This window comes from Neofelis nebulosa, chromosome 18 (genome assembly GCF_028018385.1).
Source record: "Neofelis nebulosa isolate mNeoNeb1 chromosome 18, mNeoNeb1.pri, whole genome shotgun sequence".
NCBI lineage: Eukaryota > Metazoa > Chordata > Mammalia > Carnivora > Felidae > Neofelis > Neofelis nebulosa.
The window spans coordinates 8716068-8738897 of NC_080799.1; the positions used below are offsets into that span (position 1 = coordinate 8716068).

The 22830-nt window shown below is 52.4% G+C and overlaps 1 protein-coding gene across 13 annotated transcripts in view; it reads left to right on the top strand.

Moving 5' to 3' along the window:
* CUX1 (cut like homeobox 1) overlaps nt 1-22830 on the top strand; it is a 377843-nt gene that overhangs the window by 250109 nt on the left and 104904 nt on the right. For all 13 annotated transcript variants that reach the window (XM_058711654.1, XM_058711653.1, XM_058711661.1 and 10 more), the window contains one exon: nt 18843-18891. In XM_058711654.1, coding sequence (XP_058567637.1) covers nt 18843-18891 — 49 coding nt within the window. The remainder of the gene's footprint in view (nt 1-18842; nt 18892-22830) is intronic.

Genomic DNA, 22830 nt, shown 5'->3' on the forward strand with positions numbered 1-22830 from the left:
CCGTCTCTCCAGGAATCAAAGGTGGTGGGTCCTTCCAGACCTGCAGCTCGCCACGCAGGCGGCCTTCTCCCCTCCTGGCAGTCTCTGTCCTCTCGTCCCTTTTCATTTCTCTCCTTCCGGCACTGCCTTTGTTTCCTGACTTGCCGACGGTCTCTCTCCTTGCTAGAATACAGGTTCTCTAGTCCTGTGATCTCATTTGCTACTGTGTCCCCAGTGTCCCAGAACAAGGCCTGCTCGGTCCTCACAGAGTGAATGACAGCAAAGCCTCTGCTCTCCTGGAGGCCGTCTCCAAGCAGATTGCCATATAATGAAAGTTTGGGTGGGGTCAAGAGTCCAGTGCTGCTGAGAAAATTAAAGCAAGTTAAGGAAGGCGGACGGCAGGGAGAGAGCCTGGCCGGCTTCCACGGATGGCCAGGGAAAGCCGCCTGGTTGCCAGTGAAATGTAAAAGCCCGGAGCAGGGGCTCCATTCTGTGGGTGTATCATATCCACCCCCTGTGTGCTTCACTCGTTACTTGTCTTTTAATGTGGACATTCATGCAGAGATGACTTAAATGGGGGTCCTTCGACCCGGCCCCAACATGAGGAGGCTCATGCTGAAGCGTAGAACTCCCCTAATACGTTCAGATCAGAAAATACAGGGCAGGTCCAGGTGTCTCCTAGAAGGACAGGAATGTACGGTGGGAGGGAGGAGTGGAACACGTCTGTGCCTTCCCACATAAGATAGTCGACCTAGCTCTGCCCCAACTCCAGACGCGTTGGAATTCAGTGCCCTGCCCCTCATCACGCAGGTCCTGGACCCCTGACCTTGACTAAGGTTCCTCGGAGGCGTGGTTAAACATGCAGCTTCCTGGGCCGCATCCCGTAGTTCTGACTCAGTGGGTCTGGGATGGGACCCACAGCTCTGCGGCCCTCCCATACACGTGGCATCTGGTGACCACACTCTGGAAAACTCCAAGCCAGTCATTCTGGTTTAATTGTCGTTTTGGGTTTGAGGAAAGAGTTGTCCAAATAACGATAAGGGAACCGTGGTGTCTCCGGAGCCCCTCGTCTGTGCCCAGGGCTCGGGCGCTTCCCTCCCCGGGCCCGCACCGTGTCAGACTCGGGTGTCTGGCCGTCCCATCCGCCGTACCGGACCAGGAGCTCCTTGAGGGCTCGCGTCTGGGTTCCGAGGGTCTGTGACCGTGCCTGGCACCCAGCGAGATGTCCGTCAGCGTTTCGATAATCCAAGAGCTAATGTTCCCAGGAGGAGCAGACACTTCTCCACATCATTTCGTGGCCTCGCCCTTAGGATTCTCCTAGTCACAGAGTCCCCGTACTGGAAGGTCTAAAGATGCGTGGAACATCAGCATAGTCTGAGAGCCAGCACGGGGGAGGGGCACACACGTGGGTGATGGCCACAGCTGGCTCTGTGATGGGCGGTCGGCTCCATGAGGCTCTGCCGTGCCACCTCTGGCAGTCCTTCGCGCTTCTCCCATTGGGGAGTCCCATTGCCAAGTGCAAAAGTAGCAAAGGAGGGCTTTTGTGATTCATAATTCTTAGGACGCACAGCCAGGTCGTAGGTTCGAGCCTGGCGGCGGAGTTCACTCGGCGGCCTGTGACAGCCCCAGGGTCCTCGTGACGCCCGAGCGCTATGAGGGGCTGGTCGGGGCGGGACGTGTTGCAGGCAGCGGAAACTCTTCTGCTTCTGGTCTTCCGGAACGTATGTGCGCTCTGCTTGCTAAGTTAGTCTTCTGTTACTCAACGAACGCAGAAGCCCCTTCTGCACTGCTGTGGGGAGATCGCCAACATACGTAATTAAGTGGAAAACGCCAGGTTCAGAACCTCGCTCTTTTAATGTGCTCTGTGCGCTTGTAAATTCAAACACCGGCTCTAAAGGGGGACCTGGGGGCAGGGAGAGAGGCACTTTTAACTGTACCCTTTTCTGAATTTTGAGCCTCCGGTTGAATGAGAACCTGTCTGGTCAGTCCTTCTGTACCCGTCAGGGCCTGCCGCTCGGCAGGCCAGACCCACGTTTAGCCCCATCTCTGTCCAGCTTCGAATCCATCACCAGGATAAACGAAAAAGGACTTTGGAACCCCCTTTGTGAACGTGTGTATCTTTCAAGCAGTTCGTACTTCTCTACCGAAAGCTTAGTTAAACGTGCCCGGCAGACCCTGTGGAGAGGAGGCCCGAGCACGCGCGGCCCAAATCTGGGGGCTCACCCGCTTCTACTTGCCGGTGAACAGCAGGCACTCCGCCGTGGCCTGGGTTCCGTGGCCCGTGAATGGGTCTGCCTCCACGTGAGCTCCCAGGAGTTAACTGGTGTAAAGTGTCCGGTGGTCCCTCTGCCAGGGTTCAGGCAACAGGAGCGGCCGCCATCATTACTGACACGTCTGACTTGCACCGGGCCCGTCTCTGTTGTTGGCAGTGAAATAATTGGCCCTCTTAATCGTAAGAGATAAAACCCGAGACGTGTTTTGTCTCCGCCTAACCAGTTTTCTTCTCAAAAACAGACACTTGGACGCATCTCAGGTGCCCACGGCAGCGGGTACGCGCGTACGACTGGGTGGGCTCAGGACATTCCACTTGGTGTACTGTCTGTCCTTTGTTCCTTTGGCTTGACATCATTTCCAGTTTCTGTAACACCTCATCTGCCCATCTGTCATTTCGATGGCAAATTTTTATTTTCTTCTCTCGACGCATTGGGGTTTACGTACCCGGGCCCGAGTTGCGAGCATCTCGGTTTGGGGTTTTCACAGTGACTTTTCGTTTAGAAAAACAGCTCCTTAAAATATGTTTTAGAAAGAGAGATCATCAGAGGGAAAGAGATGCCGTTTTACGCTTTCATAGGATGTCGCTCAGCAGAGGAAGGGACCGCTTGGGCGGCAAGTTTTCTCCCCTCCCCACCCCCAGCCCAAATTTCCGAGGTGTAAGCCCAGAGCTCCAGTGGGGCCCCGGGGAACGAACACTACTTGACTCAGACCTCCTGTGCCAAATCCAGAAGATAAGAGGTGGGCTACAGCGATTCCCGCCTCCTCCCTGCCCGCTAGGTGGGACCTCGTACATGTCGAGCTTTCTATGTGGTAGCACGGAAGTCAGCACATTCCTGTCTCCTCGTTGACTCCGTTTCGTTCTATCCCAAGAACATGACTACAGTGGGAACAGGGGGGTGATTCTACAGGTATTCTGGATTTTAATTACTCACATTTGTAGAGACTTTTACCTAGTAATTGATGTTCTTTTATTTCAGTTTTACTGATTTCAGTGTCCAGAGGTATTATATCTAGTTTATATGAGATGGGTCCCATCAAGCTTATCGTTAATCCTTTTCAATGTGGTTTCAGTAACAGAAAATGGGCTTTCCTTTCTAGTCCATTTTCTTAGTATCATTTTATGACTTATTATATCTTCCACCTCTTTAGAATTTGTTCTAGAATATGAGGGTAAGATGCATATCTGTTTATTGTTCTTCATGTGAATATCCAGTTTATTCAATAGTGTGGATGATCCCTTCACCCAGTATTTAACACTGGGCAAATCAGGGGTAAATTGCATACATATCTGGACTCCCGTCTGGAATGGCGTTCTGTTGATCTAACTTTTCATTCTAGTAAGCACCATACTGTTTGCTAATGTCTCTCTGTTTTCTACTTTGATATCCTGTACACCCAGTTTGCTGTCGTTGGAATTGTTTTGTTTTGTTTTGTTTTGTTTTGTTTTGGTTGGTTTTTGGTTTTAAAAACCTTTGGTATTTCGATCGCCTGATTTTTCTGTACACATCTTGTCATTTCACCAAGTTTTCTAAATCAGCTTGGGAGCTGAATTTATGTTTATTTGCCTTTAATGCAACTGCAAGTTAAGAAGCGCTGTCATTAACTTTCTTTGCCATTAGCATTTTGTGATTCGGTTTTCTACAGGTGGAATTTATACCCTGTTATTTTAATTCCCACGTGTTTAATACCTGTATCCCTGTTGTAGATGAGATAGAGCTTTCGTTTTCTGGATGCTTCTTACTGGTACGTGGGAGTTTCATCTTGCGTGTGTGCGTGTCTTTACCAAAAACCACGGGGTTCTGCTGAATTCCTGGGTTATCTCTGCTCATTTACTCAAGCGAATCCCTTAGATTTGGTGAGCAGGTGACTGTGTTACCCACAGACGGGGAATTTGCACCCTTTTGTGAGACCCGGTACATCTGATCCTCCTGGAGCCTCTTGGTTCCGAGGATCTGTCCTGATCACGCTAGACAATCTCGCGACTTCCCCATTTCAACTCAACCGTGACCTGGTTTTCAGACTCCACGTGATAGGAACCCCCGAACTGTGCCATAGGCTCCGAGTGGCGTAGGCCAAACTCCAGTAGGATTTTCTGTGTACTGTGTCTCTTTCCATTTTTATATTACATATTTTATAGATTTTCCTGCCTCCGGACTTAAGACAAGTGCAAGCTTGTTGTGTTTTATTATTTACTGTGCCTTTTAGTGTGACTTACTTGTCTGGAAAGTTATTTTCTGCATAGCATATTGGCTGCTGTGGTTCAAAACCATACCTGAGCCTTTTAAAGACATCTCGTCAAGGTTCACCTTCTGCCTCCAAGTGGGTTTCTACTGCATTTTGTTAGATTTGGCGTTTTCTTCAAATATGTATTTTACGTTTATAGGTGAATTTGGCCTGGTTCCATTTGCTGATGTGACCCTTCTTTTAACATTTTCCTTTATTGTGGATGCTGGACTTTTCTCCAATCCTTAGTATCTGTCATATACTCTCTGATCTATTTAAGGAAGAGGGCCAGGAAGCTTAATTGACTCCTGGAGTGTCCCCAGTCCTCCAGCCCAGCCCCACTCTGTGTCTCCTTTTCTTACTGGAATCTTCCATCAGATGCAGAACCGTGGAGCCCTTCTGAAACCTTTAAAAAAAAAAGAGCATCCATTTTGTTTTTAATGTTTATTTATTTTTGAGAGAGAGAGAGAGATAGAGCGTGAGTGGGGGAGGGGCAGAGAGAGGGAGACACAGAATCCGAAGCAGGCTCCAGGCTCTGAGCTGTCAGCACAGAGCCTGACGCGGGGCTCCCGCCCATGAACTGTTGAGATCGTGACCTGAGCCAAAGTCGGACGCTCGCCTGACTGAGCCACCCAGGTGCCCCAGCATCCATTTGGTTTTGATTCTCTTACCAGACTGTGCGTAATTACGTGACACATCACACATAGCAGCAAGTGACAGCGCACTGCATTAACCTTTGCCGCTCCCCCTGCAACGAGGCTCACTCTTGGATGCGGTACTCTTGAGCCTACAGACTCCAGCTGTGAATTCTTCCAAGTTATTTGGATTTTCCAGAGATTACCTGCTATCTTCACAAAGCAGTGCTGTGTGGCAGGATTATTGACTAGAAATAAAAATCTTTTTTTTTTTTTTAAGTTCATTTATTTTGAGAGAGAAAGACAGTGCGCGCGCACGAGCAGGAGAGGGCAGAGAGAGAGGATCCCAAACAGGCTTCCCACTGTCAGCACGGGGCTCGAACCCACAAACTATGCGATCATGACCTAAGATCAAGAGTTGGGCACTTAACCGCCTGGGCCTCCCAGGTGCCCCTTTTGAGTCTTCATTGATTAAGGAATCTCTACATCCGACATGGGACTCAAACTCACGGCCCCAAGAGGCACCTGGGTGGCTCAGTTGGGTAAGCGTCCGACTTCGGCTCAGGTCATGATCTCACAGTTTGTGGGTTTGAGCCCCACGTCGGGCTCTGTGCTGAGAGCTCAGAGTCTAGATCCGCTTCCGATTCTGTGTATCTCTCTTTCTCTCTCTCTTTCTGCCCCTCTCTCTCTCAAAAATAAATAAACATTAAAAAAATTAAAAAAAAAAAAAAACAAAAACCAAGTTGCTTGCTTCTCGGACCAAGCCAGCCAGGTGCCCCAATAAGAATCCTTTGTTCTCTAGTTCGTGGTAAGTACTTTTCACAGACTTGAAGCATGCCAGGTAGATGCCAATGGGTGACAGACATAGACAAATAGGCTCTTACCATTAACGTTGTTTTCACTTTTACTAAACTCAGGGATTTATCATCTGGGTACTCAGGGTCCTTCTCAGAAGGGTTGAACCTGGGGAGCCCCCTACCCTGTCATTTGAAAAGAGACCAAATCCAATTTCCTGTCCGGAATTACCATGGCATTGTACATCAGCGATCACAAGCGTAGCTGGGCCGAAAGGCAGCTTTTTGCTGCACATGTCTTCCTGATGGCAGGGCCTCGAGATAACATCAGCTGAGGTTTTCCAACCATGAGCATGTGAAAGAGGGTTTGGCTTGGCTAATAAGCATCCCTTCCAAAATCAATTCCGTAATAAGACCGGGAAGGTTGTTTGTTTAACGCAAAATTGTCATCATACCTACCTCCAAAAAGGATTGCAAGGGGCTTTAGCACAACCCACAGAATCACTGAGGCTCTGAGGGTGGACCCTGGGAGTTCAAGGGTAAAGCTCTATGGGGAAGATACTTTTAAGGCTCGGATTTGAATAAAAAGGCTCGACTATTCAGTAACCCGACGTGACTAAGACATTCCATACGTAGGGTTTTTAAAGAGTTCCGTATTACTGTGACTGATGTACTGTTTGCTTGGCTACGAGGGAAAACTTTATGTTGCAATTAACCTTTCTATTTTTTTCCCCCGCGTCTAAGTATTGTGAACTTCCTTTGTGGTATTTTAGTGATTAGACAGGATGGAGGGTGTTCTTAAAGATTCATGGCCAAGTCCGATGATGTCAGAATGAAGGGAAGGGACGGTCTTCGTGGGGCCAGCAAGTCTGGCCCCGTCTGAATTGTTTGTCTAACACTTCACAAGGAGAATAGGAACCGCTGAATTATTCATTTTCAAGTTGCCCTAAAAAAGGCACTTACGCTGCCGAAATGCAGACTTTTGGTGCCAGCGAGAGGAAGAGGAAGGATGCAGTCTTTCCTGAGTGTGCTGCGGCCTGGAGTTTCACTTCCCAGCCCCGCAGGGCGCAGGGCGGAGGCAACCACCAGCTGGCTGGAGTGCGGGCCACTCGAGGGGGAGGGGGTTGGGGACAAACACCGGAGGGGCCTCCGCAGCCTCCAGTGGAGCTGAGTGTTGGATTTGCTGGGGAAAGACCAGGGGGCCAGGAAGGTTTGCAAGGAGGCCCGGGCCTAAGATGGGCCTGGGGAGGTTGCCTCGGCCTTGGACTTGGAGGTGAGGAGGGGGAGGGAGCCGAGAGTAAGAACCGGGGTGCAACTGGAGATCTTTTTTATTCTTAGTTTTAGCTTCTCTGCCACCAAGCCTTCTCTTAGCGTTTCCTGCCAGGTAGTACTTAGGGGAGAGGAGGGGTCATTAGGATCCGTTACACTGAGGAATGAAAGCAGGGCTCTTGCCCTAGGCCGGCCGCTCACCGGCCAGCTCCTCTGTCACTCCTCCACCCTGGGCCTCAGTTTCCCCACCTGGGAAGTACGAGCAGTTTTCTCCTGTAGGCCTGTGGTTCCCACTGGCTGCGCATGCCCTGTACGTGGAGACGGGGGAAGCAGGGGCAGTGGCAGGAATCCGATGATTTCTCTGGAGCAGTCCCTCGCTTGGCCAGCACCTGTCAGTGGTAGGCAGGGCACCTGCAGGTCAAGTAAACAGGGAAAGAGAAACAAAATCTGCAGGGCGGTTCTAGAAGAGCCAGGCTTAAAAGGGGGAAGCGGTGCTCCAGCTGCTGGAAAGTTGCGCTGACGGATTCCACGCTGAATAGTGCAGAAGACGTTTAAAATGTATATGTGAAAAGTGACGTTAACAGCGGGCCCTCCCCAAACATTTTTTTAAAATAGTCTGAAAGCAAACAGGCAGCAACCTGGGTCCTCAGTGCTGCCGGGATGGTCTCTGCCAAAGGGCCCTCGTACTGATGGTGCCGCTCCTGGGGGGCAGGGGCGCTCAGTGAGCCGTGAGGGGTGCGTGGGACGGAGGCGTCCTGCCCTCCCCCCCCACCCCCCCAGAATTCGTTGTCCTCCCGTTCTCTGTTCTCAGCAGTCTTTTTTCTGTATCAAAGACAAATACTCATATGTGACGTTTCAGTCATGTTTCTCTTACGGAGTTCGTTCCTCCCCTTTGCTGAGGGAGTCCGTTGAGATTCTGGGAGGTTAACTGACTTCCCCAAAGTCTGCAAAGCGCAGAGCCAGACTTCCAGCACAGAGGCCCGCCCCCCCCCCTCCCCTGCTGTGAGTTGCTTTCTTTACTTATACTTTCTATTGGGGAGGGGGGCATTCCTTTTTATGTTAAATTTCCCACACACAGTAGAGGACAGGACCCCGAGGTTCCTGTCGTGTAGTTGTGGCCACCCCGTTCATGGCCGCCTGTCTCCTCTGCCTCCTTCCACCCCAGTTTTATCTTGAGGCTCTTCCAGAATCCTTTCCCTTCACTTCTAACTGTTTTAGCATATATACGTCACATAAAGACTCCTTTTGTGTGTGTGTGTGTTTTAAGATTTTATATATTTTTTAAGTAACCTCTTTTCCCAACACGGGGCTCGAACTCACGACCAAGAGTTGCACACTCCGCCCACTGAGCCAGCAAGACGCCCCTAGACTCTTCTTTAATGTAACCACAATACTATCACCCGATCAAAAGCTAATTTCTTAACGTCATCAATACTTAAATTTCTAGTTGCGCCCAATCCTAGATGGTTTGATTTTTTTTTAATTTGTTGGACCCGGGATTCAAGTAAAATCCAGATGTTGGAATTGGTTGGTACACCTTTAAGCCTCGTTCATTTTCCAGATCGCCCTTCATCCCTTTTCCTCTTCCCTGCAATCTACCTGCGTAAAAAAAACTGGCTCATTTGTCCTGAAGAGTTTTCCCACGGTCCGGATTTTGCCAGCAGCATCCCCGGGTATAGCCGAGCGTGTTCTTCTGTCCTCCGTAATTCCTCTAAGTGTGTAGTTGAACCGGGAGGCTTGATCAGATTCAGACTGGAAATTGTTGGCAAAAGCCGCTTCATGGGTCGGGTTGAGTACCTTGTAATGTTCTCTGGTACTGAAAATCGGCTGAGCGGTAAAGATCGTGTTTTTCACGCACGACAATGAGCATGGGTATGTGCGTGGTCTTGGTGGTTTCCAAGCCCTTTTCCGCTCCAGCAGAGCTCTCACTTTATCCTCATTCCAGCTTCTTTGAGAAAGGCCATATTATTCCTGCTGAGCAGATGGCTGTCAAGCTCAAAAGTCTGCCCAAGGTCAAACAGCTAAAACGGCAGCGGGGAAGAATTCGAGCCTGTTTGCTCTCCTGGCCACACTCCTGGGCTTCTCCAGACCACAGTTTCCCCCATTTTACCTCCTGTACCTCCATCCTACTTGGGACCCCCGGGCCCTTGATTTGAGGAGAGAAGAGGATGTTCCTATCCACCCTGCTTCCGGCTGCTCTGAGGGCAACAGTGTTGCAACTCGAGAGAAATGACAAGAGGCATCCAAAGTTTAATCCCGACACTTATCCCAAGAGGCTTTGGATGGTCTCGGTAGCAAAAGCAGAATGAATTGTGCAATCTCATAACCTAATTCTCGGCTACAGCTGTCCCACGTCCCTGCCCAGAGATGACTGAAGCCTGAGTGACAGTCACAGGCTGTTTCTGATCACACCGAGGGTCATACACACTGGCGAGTGACCGGCCTGCCGGAGCTGCCCTTGTCGGTTTGGCAAACCTTGTGCAGACCACTTCGTGGGTCAGCTAGAACCAGGTTAACCTAAAGGAAGGTTTTATTTAAATCATTTCATGAAACCGAGTCCGCCAAAGAATGGGGCAAGAAGGGAAATTTTCTTCCCGTTTGGGATCGACAGGAGGAGTCTAACTGAAATTGATTTTGTTACTTGTTGTATCGTTTAAATTTAAATAGAATGGTCAGGAAAAAAACAAACCAATTGTGGTTAATTTCCGTGTAGGCAGAGGTGATGGTCTGGCCGTTTCACTGCCTCGACACGATTTCATTTCCAATAAGACTAAAAACCACTGTTTCCGGAAGGTTTGACCTGGAGGTTAAGCGCTGCGGCCATCTCTCTGCTCAGGCCCTTGATTTGACTGGGGAGGGATGGGTCCGCTCTGGAGTGACACGTTTGATCAGAGGCTTGGAAGGGAGCCAAGTGGCTTCTCCCCTGCCCTCCGATTCTGCCAGAGCAGAGATAGCTTAACGCCAGTGGAACATGAAAGATCGGTCTGGTCACACACAAGAGGGTTGTCCAGAAAACCTCTCCTCAGAGAACACTCTCCTCCTCTCCACTTGCCCTCCCAGTCAGTGTCTGCTGAGTCCCGATTTATGCCCAGCTCTGTGCCAGGCACACAGATACGCTGGGAGCCAGGACGACTGGCCCTGCCTTGGGGAACTCACGGTCCAGTAGAAAAAGGACTCTGGGTCTTTGCATATTTTTTTTCTCCAAGGAGATTGTTGTCCCTTTTTTCAAAGGCTATGAAAAGTGCCAAGAACTTAAGTCTGCAAAAGCAACTTACAGACTCTTTCCTTAAGAGTCATATTTACATGGGGCGCCTGGGCGGCTCAGTCGGTTAAGTGTCTGACTTCGGCTCAGGTCATGATCTCATAGTTCATGAGTTCAAGCCCCACTTCGGGCTCTGTGCTGACAGCTCAGAGCCTGGAGCCTGCTTCCGATTCTGTGTGTCCCTCTCTCTCTGCCCCTCCTCCACTCACGCTCCGTCTCTCAAAAAATAAATAAACGTTAAAAAAAAAATAGTAAGTCATATTTACAGTTTGACAAAATACCCCTACACCCTCTGCTCTTTTTTGTTTTGCTTTGAGAGAGAGAGAGAGCTCGAGCCAGGGAGAGGGGCAGAGGGAAACAGAGAGAGAATCCTAAGCAGGCCCCACATTCAGCTCGGAACCCAACGTGGAGCTGGAACTCACGACCCTGGGGTCATGACCCGAGCAGCAATCTAGAGTCAGACACTCAACCGACTGAGCCACCCGGGCTCCCCAACCGTCTGTTCTTTAAAATACCAGCCCACCGGCTGCTGCCTGTCAAATGCCAAGAGGACTTCACGTAACACACAGATGTCATCGTTAATTTGCATGTTGAGTCAACCGGTGTTTTAGTGTGCACCTGCCGTGTTCGCTGAGATTATAGCGGTGAATAAATAAGTGATCAATATATGAATAAGATACTTTGAGGCCAGAATAAGTGCGATAAAAATAAGACGAATGGACAGTGGGGAGTGGGGCTGCTGGGAGGCCTTTCGGAGGACAGCCACTAGAGCTGAGACCTGGGTGGTGACTGCAGCCATCCATCAGGACCTCAGCAGAGGGGACAGCTGTAGGGACAAGCATAGTCCCAAGGAACAGGACTGAAGAAGCCATGAAGTGTTAGTTAAATGAGCTACAGAAGGAAATTTACATGGGACGCGTGTTGCTGGCAGGTTTCTCTGCAAGAAGGATGAACCCCAGCAAGTCTCTTGGGTTGGAAGACTTGGTTGTTTGAAACGTGGGAAATGTGGAAAAGGAGCCCAGGTGTTTATAGGAGGCAGGTCTGCAATCGGCTCTGTTCCCTGCAGGGTCGGGGCGCCTGAGGAGATGTGGGGCCTCTGGCCCAAAAGACAGACCTCATTGGGCCTCATTTGGACCTCATTGGGAGGGTCCAAATGAGCCAAAAAGAAGCTCCTGGAATCCATGGCGCCAACCAAGGCTGACTGGTGGCCAGCAGACTAGATTTGACCACAAACTGCCATGGGAATGCAGTGGAGGGAAGGGCTAGTCCCGGCAAAAGAGGCCACGGACCTCATGGGAGAGGAAGGGCTGGACGGACCCTCCCCGAGAGATGGTGGCCGGGGTACTGCCACCTGGGGGTAGTGGGCGGCGGGTCCAGGCACCCCAGGGCTCGTGTGCCCAACGACAGCATGCAGGCCATACAAAGGGAATTTGGTTTGGGCTTTTTAAGAGCAGCGGCATCAGGGCACCTGGCTGGCTCAGTCGGTAGAGCATGTGACCCTTGATCTCAGGGTCACGAGTTCGAGCCCCACGGTTGGGTGTAGAAATTACTTGAAAACAAAATCTTTAAAAAAAAAAAAAAAAAAAAAGCAATACCATCAAATCTGTTATGACTTCACTTTGGCAAAGATAAGACAAAAGAAACTGCAAGCAAAGCTCCTACGTAAGTATTTATGAAAAAAACACTAAATAAAATATCAGCACGTAGAAATCAGGAACACATAACCATGTGATACACCACAAACAGGGGCAAATAACTGTCAGTATAATTTACCATTTTAGCAAGTCAGAGGAGAAAACCCACTTAATTCACTTCATAAATGCTTAAAAGGCACTTAATGAAATCAATATCTGTCTTTTATTAAAAAGTCTTAATAAAATAGGAACAGTTGGATATTTCATTAACAAAATAAAAACACATATATTTAAGGTCCACAGTGAGCAACGCGCTTAACGGTGGGACATTCGATGCGTCACCCTCAAAGCCAGACACCAGGCGGGGGTCCCCACCGCCGCCTCGCTATGTCACGTGGTTCTGGAAGCACAGGCCACCGCCACCGTCCGAGGGAACGAAGAGAGATAAAAGGGCAGGAGGAGACCGTCCTGTCACATGCACGTGAGGGACAGGACACCCCGAAAGCCCAAGAGAGCAACCAGAAAGCCGTTCACGAAGTTGAACCGGCGTCTACTGTGTTATGAGCCTTTTCTCTGGCTGGAAGGCTGTTCCGCCCTCTGCGCCACCGTTCTGTGCCCGCAGACACCTCTTTATCCGCCGGGATGTAGACCAGATGGCCCCGCACCCGTGAGACTGTCCCTCCTCCTGTCTGCAGAGGAGACACGGTCCCTCGGCGGGCTATTACTGTACCAAGTTACACCCCAAATCATTGGGGTCTCTTCATGTCCCTGCATCCGTCCCCCCAGCTGAGTAGGCGGCGACAGGGTCCTAGCGGGTGCATATTTCTGAGTTCGTAGGACGGGCAGGGTGTGTCCTGTGCACTAGCAGTTAAGGCAGACGCCATTAGGCCCTGTGCACTCGGCACGGGGACATTTGTGTCCCTCTCCGACGGGGCACGTAGAACGTGCTCAGTAGGCGTTATTGAGTGGAGATCCCCCACACCTGAGTCCGAGAGAGTGGCGCCCGTCCCGGAGGAGGGCACGGTGCCGCCTTCTCTGGGCACAGCCTTGCCCCGGCTTGTCACACGATCCTCTGCAGACCAGCCTTTCCTCTTGGCGGCATCGGGCGCCTGTGCCGTGCGCAGGTCCTCAGCCGTGTGCCCGTGCAGGGGCAGGGAGAGACCTTTCCTGAGAAATTCTGCCCCCAATTTAGGGAATTCCAGACCACGGCCAGGAAGCCTTCTTCCGCACCTGGCCTTCTAGCCACCTCTTTTTCCCTTTCCTGCGTGTTATTTCTGAACCCAGGCCGGTGAGCCCCACTCCTGGATCTCTGCCTCCTGTGCTAAGAGAGCCTGGCCTGGGTGACCAGTGACTGACCACCTTCCTGACAGCGGAGGCCAGCACATGCAGCGTCCGGGTGGAGGGGGAGAGTCACCTTATTAAACATCCTACAGCTTTTTAAAGTTGCATTTGCGGGGCACCTGGGTGGCTCGGCCGGGTGGGCGCTCAGGTCATGATCCCGCGATTCATGCGATCGAGCCCCGAGTCGGGCTCTGCACTGACCACACGGAGCCTGCTGGAGATTCTCTGTCTCTCCCTCTCTCTCTCTGCCTCTCTCTCTCTCTGCCTCTCTCTCTCTCCTTTCTGCACTCGTACTCTCTATCTCAAAAAATGAAAATGTGTTTTTAATTTTTAAAGCAGGGAGAATTAATCTTTAGATACTTCTTTTGGTGTCCAAGAATTTTACAGTCTAGTGTTGAGACTACTGGCTCTTGACTTGGGTCCAAGAAGACATACTGATCTGAAGGTTGCCCCGGACGCTTTTCCAACTGCCCTGTAGATATGCTTTGTTTTAACAGCTCCCGATGTGGTTGTGATTCTTTGCTGTTGAAATCTGTGCCAACCTTGCCCCGATGCCATCCCTTAGCGCTTGGGAGGCTAAGTACGAAAGTAAATACGGAATTTCTAGTGTGGGTATAGTTTGTCTTCCGTCACTGACCGCATCCCTTCAAGTTCCTCATAAAAATTGTGTGCTAGCCCAGAGAGGACCCTGAAATGATCTGTGGGGAATGGATTGGACGAACTGCACATTCCAGGCCGAGCACAAATTATCTGCTTTGTGAAGTCAGAGCAGAGCATAACGCAGTACAGGTTAGTAGATCAGTGAAAGCTGTTTTGTCAGCTCATAAAAAGGTGAGAGAACCAAATTTTTACAATAAATAGTTTTGCTGGGCAAACAGTACGTGCGGTTATTATGGACTTTGGAGAAAATAAATGATTTTAGGCTAATGTCAGGTTCCAGACCCTGACGTGGTCGGTGAGCCTTCAGAATGAAAAGGACAAGAATCCTCTGGAATATCGTTGACACTCGTGCCGTGAAAGCACATGCCATTTCGCTCATTACTGTGCTTTTTCAGATAACATTTCTACTTGTGGTATGAACCCCTGGGCGTTTTCCTAATACTTACTGCTGAGGGCAGTGTGTCCGGTAGGATTAATTTTGTTGGGGGCTGGGGGCAGCCATCGGGAGGGGAGGAGACTTGTAGGCTCAGCAGCAGATGTGTCCTCAGACGAGACCAGCACACGCATCCGAGAGCCCGCCATCTTGGTCCTTGTCTACAAATGCCAGTGGCCACGCTTTCTGTCTTCAGAAGCCCTGACCACACATCAGTAGCCAACTAGTTGTGTCTTCTTTGACCTCTTAAGAGGTATGCCCCTTGGAAAAGCCAATCAGGAGCCTACAGACTTGTACAATAAGAATCCGAACCTTTCCTCACCCCCAGCATCCCTGGTTCCTTCCATTGTCTCCTCCTGTGGTTTCGGGTCCATTCTGTGAATGGGAACCTGTAGCAGCCAGGCCCCACTGTCATCAGGATACCCGGTATTGAATAGCCACCACCCCCCTCCCTACTTGTTACCAGCAGAACTCAGTGTTGTGATTATCATTTGAAAGCTTTGGAAATCTGAGAGTTGCTCACAGAATGAAAGGTAAGTGAGGTAGTTGTTATCAGGTTCAATATTTTGGTCCATTTAGCGGTTGCTTAGTAACCGAGGTGAAACTGACCAGAAGATGGAAAAAGTTGAAATTCATTTCCAGGGATTGCCGCAGCCTGCCAAGAAGGCACCTTCCTGTTTCAATGTGACTAATCTTTCTAGAAGTGACTTGAAATCTTTTGGAGATGATGCACTATTTCCTGGATGTTAGGTATACTAACGAATATCCAAAACCATTCGCTTTCTGAGAAGAAATCCGGAGAGTCTGCGTTTGTGAGGAGGTTGTCAAGTTCCACCCACGTCCCCTAAACCAAGCAGGATCTGGATGCCACTTCCCAGCCCCCACGGGTGCCAGCCTTGCCCATCCCTGCCTGTAGGTAAAGCCAGGCCCCTGGGAACCCCTCTGTTCTCTAGCTCCAGTGTGTATCCGACCCTGAACCGGCCCCTTGGCCACTGGCAGCGGCCAGGTGAGAAGTGAGGAATGGCTGAAAACAGGCGACGGTGGCCCAGTGACACCCCCCCCCCCCCGCCCCAGGCAGCCACACGTCTACCCCGTGTCTCCAGACCCCCAGGACTGGGGAACTGCACCCAGGGGGACCACCGCTGCCTCTTCATACGGCTTCCCTATGAGAATTAAAGTGGAAGCCCTGGCCGGAGACTTCTCCCGGTGGAATGGAGTTACCAGTGAGGGCTCTGGGGGCCTGGAGTCATCCCCTCCCTACACACACGGCAAAAATGCGTTGAACCCCCGCCATGCACCTTTCTGCTCCAATTCACCTTGAGAGACACACGGCAAAGCCCGCCCTCTCTCCTCCCTCCACCTTCCCTGCCAGATAAAGAATAGCTGGTCCTCCAGGGGGAAACAGCCCCAGAGGAAAACACCCCCCTGGAAGACAAACCCCCAACCCAACAGTGTATCCACTGTGTGAAGCAAAAGCAAGGAGTGATCAAAAAACCTCATGAACTGGCAACGCCGAGTATGAAGAACAGAATAATCAAACTAAGGAGCAAATGAGAAATGTTCCAGGGTGGGTGCAGCCACACTTGGGTCAGACCAAAGAAGTGACCGGAAGGCAGCAGGAAAGGCTAGAGAGACGACAGGTGCAAAGCAAAGGTTGTGGGACGTGGAGAGACGGAAGGAGATGTGGGTGCGTAGGAGACCCAGCAGAATTTGGGGAAAACCCTCAGCGGCACGGGCTCAGGACCTGGGCTTCCTCCACCCAGGCCATTCCCCAACCTGATCTGTCCAAGGGAGAAGTGAGGCGTGGTCGCCAGCATAGCTGGTCTGGGTACCCAGCGGCCACGCGTTTCCGTTCTTCTCCCATACATGTGCAGCACCCGCAAAATATGCAGGAGCCGTGTCTACGTGTGCCCGTCCTACAGTCCCCGGCCAGGGCCAGATGCTGGCAGCTGTTGGGAAATGGTTGCAGAATGAGCGAGGGAATGAATGAGCCATGCCCATAGCCGGGGAAATCTGCCATTTATACCTGGATTTCTTAAATACATGATGAATAACCGTCTGATTTAAGTTCCAGCCTGTGTTTAAAAGTTGGGATTTGCCTGGGGCGCCTGGGTGGCTCAGTCGGTTAAACGTCCAACTTGGGCTCAGCTCATGATTTGTGAGTTCAAGCTCGTCGTCGGGCGCTGTGCTGACAGCTCAGAGCCTGGAGCCTGCTTCCGATTCTGTGTCTCCCTCTCTCTCTCTCTCTCTCTGCCCCTCCCCCCGCTCCTGCTCTCTCTCACGCGCTCGCTCTCTCTCTCTCTCTCTCAAAAATAAACATTAAAAAAAGTGTTTTAAAAAAAGTTGGGATTTGCCTTGGGAAAAGTTCGCTATTTCATCTTGAACCCAGTGAACTTTGCACGTCATCGGCAGGTGGTCAGGATGGCACCTGTCAGTACTGTCAGGCAGTTACGTTGAAGACCCTCAACACTGACATTGGCTTCTTTACCCTCCGTAGTCAGCAGACTCTCTTTTCTATGGCCCTGCCATTTTTCCTTGAGGTCTCGGCGGTTTCCAGTTGAGACGATGCGCTGAGATGTTTCGTAATTTAAGCCACCCCGGCCCGCCCCCTCGTACCCAGCACTTGGCTGCAGGGGCCCCGAGACACTGTCTTCTTCACAGAGCCACTCTAAAAATAGCTTTGTGTCTCTAAGCCATTTTATGAGTTGCTCCGGACTTTTTTTTTTTTTTTTTTTTTTCCAGACCGATCTGAAAGCAGGATACTATTTCAAACAGGTTTATAAAGAGCGTTGAACCCGATCACAAGGCATCGGTTACCCCATTCAGGCGGCTGGGCGCTGATACGGTTGCCTCAAATCAGTGTTCCTTCCACTGCAGTCTGGAAAAGCCTCCGGGCCAGAGGGAGCCCAGATGCAGCAAACAGCAAAAACCAGGGCCTGAGTACAGTTTGGCTAACTCCTCGTATTAGGGGTGGGTGGTTAGGGCCAGACGGGCAGGCTTCAGGGACAGAAGAACCCTCTCGGAGCTGGGCCCGTTACGGGTGCCCTGAGCTGCCCCAGGGAGTAGCCAGGCCTGAGGCCAAGCCCTGTGAAGCTCCAGGGATGAGAGTGAAGGAGACCCCGCTCCCAGTGCATGGGGACCTCACCTCTAACCTGTAAACTCAAAGCCCTGCCACTCCCTGAGATGGAGCAGCTAGGAGGGGTTGGGAAGTGCTGGGGGTGGGGGCAGGAGCAGATGAGGGTCCCAGGAGCAGAGGGCAAGCCAGGGAGACAGCACAGCCTCACTGCGGGCCCACGAGTGGCGTTTGCCGTCGGAACGCGGGGCCCTGGGCTGATGGGTGGGCCAGGGCAGGTGGTGGGCACAGCCTCATGGCAGGACCTGGTGTAGAGCACGGAGCAGGAGACTGGGGCCGGTAGGCGACAGAGGGTTCTGGCCCACATGGAGTGTGGAGTCAGGGGTCCCCCGCCGGAGCGGGCCCTGAACCCCAACGAGGAGCCCCGTAACATGCTGCTCCATCTGCCACGGGCGTGCTAAGCCTTCCTCGATGGCCGCCAGGCTCAGCCTTGGCCTCCTGACAGGGGCCCCGGGGACCTGTCTTGCAGAAGTCGGGGCCGTGATTGCCCAGGTACCCTGCTCTCACCTACGTCAGACTTTTGGAACCAGCCCCTTTTTAGCACTCAGCATCCCCTCTGTCTCATGATCTTGGAACCATATATTTGCCTTGGAATCACTCAAGGGAATGCATTCAAAACAGAGAGAAAAGGACAAAAAAGGAAAAGACCCTAGCAACTCCCTGTGTGTGAGCCACCAGGTGACAACAGTGAACTCGGGTGGTTTATGGAGCAGACTGCAGACTCCCAACCTCCATTTCCATCCTCCTACGTCCCTCTCCTCTGCCTTCTTGTGGTTCTCCCCGTCCTGGCAAACTTCTACACATCCTTCAAAACCCAGTTCACACCTCACCTCCTTTGAAGCCTTCCCAGATTCCCTCCCCTAAGGGGAATTTCTGTCTCCCTCCAGTTTTCTGGACGCACTCTGTTCAGAGCTCTGTGCAGTCTCCTGGAAGGACACAGCCTAACCTATCTTTTCCTGGCTCTGTCTCCCTGACGAGATTGGGAGCCCCACCCCCATCCAAGGACAGGGCGGCCTTCCCCACAACTCAAGCACACCTCCTCCCTACGGGCAGGTCCACACAACCCCTCGCTTCCCCAGCACCAGGGACTCCGGCCTGTGTGACGGCGGGTCATCGTGCCCAGCTGGGAGCCGTGGTCACCCTGAGCCCACCCGTTGCCAACTAACAGCGGTCTCTCTCTCTGTCTCTCTCTCTCACCTTTCCAGGGCCGACGAAATTGAAATGATCATGACGGACCTTGAAAGAGCAAACCAGGTAGGATGCTTCACGGCCTCGGACTTAAAGTCACCACAGCATAGGCATTTCTGTCATCTTGCAAGACATTTCTCTCTGAGTTAGCAGGCCAGTTATTCTTGTATTTTTTTACATAACAACTGTCCATGTTGACGCTTCTTCTGATGCCCTGAGAAGTGCTTTCCTGGGCAAAGTGTTTGGTGTGGTCCCAGCGCCCCAGACTCCGTGCTGAGAATCCGCTTCAGGGCGGCCGCTGCTGGTCCTTTTTCTTAACCAATCCCTCAAACATCCGTCTCGGCTCCCGTGGCGGCCGTCATGCCCCAGACTTTGTCGCGGTGACTCGCACCGTAAAGAGGTCTCTATCTCTGCCTTTGGATGCACAGCCCCCTCCCGCCTGGTATTTAAGTCGTCACAGATGCTTTGGGGAAAGTACCCGCCACCGTGTCCGGAACGGAACGTCACACAGTACAGCGCGGGGCTCTAAACCCTCAGCTGCCTGGAAAGACTTGGGCCACCCTGCAGAACCCCTGACTTCCCCCCGGGGACTCCACAGAGCAGTAAAACATTCCACATTCACAAATGATGCTGCTGCTTTGGAGAGAAGGGCTCTCCTGTTTATTTCCTTTATGAGCGAGGAGACGCGCCCAGAGCTGGGGTGGATCTCAGCCCCAGGAGGCCACAGGCTGCGGCCTCTCCCCACTTAATTCACAGCGGGGTAGCCACCCCGAGAGCACAGGAGAGCTTAGCGGTTTGCTTAGCGGTTTGCCTCGGGTGGCCTGGGCGGGCGCAGCCCCCCACAGGATGAAAACCCTCCCCGAATCTGCGGTCCCCGCATTCCACCTCGCGAGAGTTCCGCAGGCCAGCGGCCTCCTGGCGGCTGGCACTGCTGGCCCGCAGCTTGGCACGTGCTCTGGAAAGCGTGTCCTTGTCCATCCTGTCCGGTAAAAACACCCCGGAGTCTGACTGGAATACGGAAGTCTGTTCATGCATGGGAGCGATCCGGGGGTTTGTGGATGCCCTTTATTCCGGAAGGAAACTGTGCGGGTTCGGCATTGCGCGCTCAGACTCACCGCTGAGGATCCTGGGCCTGGGCCATAGAAGGCACGCAATAGAGAGGCACGGAATGAGTCACCTGAGCTAGAATCTTCGTGCGTTAGTTCTCCTGATCCTAGTAGTAACTTCTTCTGTGCCTGGCTCTGTTCTGAGCACTTCACATGAACGGAGTTGCTGAACCCTCAGGGCAGCCCGCCGGGGTCAGTGCTGTTACGACTCCCATCTTACAGACGAGGAAACTGAGGTCACGGCTGCTCAGGCACAGAGCCAGGGGTTGAGCCCGCGCTCCTCACCGCCACACCCAGAGCCAGGGACGCGGGACCGGCGTTCACTTGGCCTTTCCTGCAGACCGTCCCAGCTCCCAGCGCAGGGTGCCGCCCCCACAACTCCTTGCTGTGAGGCACTGTTTCTGCTTCACCTCACGAAGGCGCCTGAGCATTTGTTTACCTTTATTTGCTGAACGAATTTGCTTTGGCCCCTTTGCTTTTACACAGCACGGCTCAACTTTGCAGCGACCTTAACTCGGGAGTAGTTGCTGGAGAGAGTTGACCTTCTCCGCGAGACAGCTGCCGTTTGCACACCTGAGATTTGTTCCCGGGCCCATCTTGGGCGTGCCCGTCGTTTTGATGGCACTTTGGGGTAGGCTCCAGTTTGTTAAACAGAGAGCCTCGTCCTGGGGGTATCGAGCCTGGCTGTCTCGTACCGTCTCCGAGGCAGCCCCCAGGAACTGAAGAAGTTTGGCGGGGTCGGTGCACTTGAAAGTACTGAGGGCCACCTGGAGGGATCTCAGTCCTGGGAGACACGAGGCAGGACTGTGGAGAAACGGGGCAACTCCGGAGTGACACTTGGTTCAGGTCCGGGAGTCTGGTATTTGCTGGCCATGTAGCCTCGGGCAAGTCTCTTAACTGCTTATATCTCTTTTAAAAAAGAAAAGGAAAAAAGCGAAATGAGCTGTGCAAACGGGCTAAGGGAGAGAGGAGTCAAAGTCACAGAGACAGAAAATGGAATCCTGGCTGCCAGGGGCCAGATGAGGGGGGATGGGGACCTGTTTCATGGGTACAGAGTCTCGGCTGTGCGAGATGAAAAGCTTGTGGAGATTGGTCACACAACAACGTGAAAGTTCTTAACACTGCTGAAGCATACGCTTAAAAATTGGTTAAGACGGTGTATTTTATTTGTATTTTACCATCATTAAAATGTTTAATTAAGTTTAAACCTTTCTTTATAACGTGAGAAAGAAGCGGAGGGAACGAGAACTGGTGGTTCTCTGCACGAGTGTTTTGAAGGTTAGAGGTTAAAACGCCCAAGTAAGAAGTAGGTCCATAGATGAACGTTAGCTTCCACAGTGGCCAAAGTAGCACTGATTTGACGGGAGAATTACAAAGTCCTGCGCTAGGGAAATGCCAGCATGGTGGGCACGGGAGAAGTATAGGGGAGTCCCGAGTGACAACTAAGGGTGAGCTGTAGCCCGATGATGTGGCTGCCGAGAGGCTGCATTAATGGAGATAGAGTTTCTAGAATGAAGGAGGTAGACTCTCTGCATCGGTCTCCAGCAGTCCGGCCATGCCCAGGGAATTCCCATGTATCCTGGAAAGCACACCGTGAGGAAAAGTGTGCCTGGAACGCACGGCCACGGGCCAAGCTTAGAGGCTTGGAGGCCAAGCTCGGAGGTTCCCTCGGAGGGAACCTACTCCAACGTAGAGAAGCCCTCTCTCAGTCCTGGCTCTCCAGAGGTGCCCGGAGCTGCCTGCCACCGGAGCTGTGAAGGCAGATGCGGGCCAGCCCTCACCGAGGGTGTGAGGTGTGGGAGCAGACGCAGAGGAACAGAAGGAGGGATCGCGCTCGACGACTTGACGGGTTGACAAGGAGAAAAATTCCCCAGGTGGCCACGAGGAAGACGGTGTTACAGGTGGCACCGAAGGGCGCGGCGAGCTCTGCGGGTTCCAGGCCATTCCATAAGGCTAGGACGAGGGAGTGCTGGGTGGGAGAGTGGGCCCCCAGGAGGGGGTCTAGATCCAGGTTCGGGGCAGGGGCTCTGTCGGAGAACGGCAGAGAATCACCGGGAGCGAGGCATCGGACTTACGTTCTGGAAGGATCACCCTGGCGAAACATCGGAGAACGGATGAGAGCAGAGAGAACGGAAGCCAGGAGAGCCGTAAGCAGCTGTCGTGATACATCCGGGCCGCGATGACTCGGGCCTGAGCTGAGGTGGTCCCAGCGGAGAGGAGGCGGCGGGGCCGGAGGAGGGGCCGCCGGAGCCACGCGCCCGTGCAGGCGCAGCCAGACATCTGGTTCGGCCACCTTTCCCATCAAGGGAGATCCCCAGGAGGAGCAGTTTCCTAGTTCATTGGCATATAACATTATTTTTGCACCAGGTTTATAGTCAAAATGTTCTACCGAGACCTGACGCTGTTTTATCGCTGAAGCGCTCGTGTTTCTATCGTGGAAAAGCCGAAGAGCTGTCGGCGGCCGGCGGCCCCAGGTCCCGCTTACACCTGTTTGTTAAACTCCAAGGCGCTTGCATTAGTGCTCCGCCTTAGTAGGGGGCAGTGAGGGTCCAGAACTTTCGAGACCTCGTGGTGAACAAGAAGCCACAACTCTGTGCTTCGCGACCGTGTCAAACCGTCTGGGGCCTCCGCCGTTCTGTCACTTGGCCAGCTGCGCCTTCACCTGGGAGCCCTTCCGAGTGGCTCTGGTGCGAGCGGCCGGCCGCACAGAGTCCCGGGGGGACGGCGAGGACGTCCTTTCGGTGAGTGGCCCTCTTCCCGCTAACCCGCCTGGTCCTGCTGGAGGAGACTGCCCCGCCGCGAGGGCCGCCCCTCGAAGTCTAGTTGGGAAGCCCGGTTCATCCTCACCGAGGCGAAGAGTCAAGGGTGGAGAAGATTGCAGAGAGCCACAAGAAAGGCA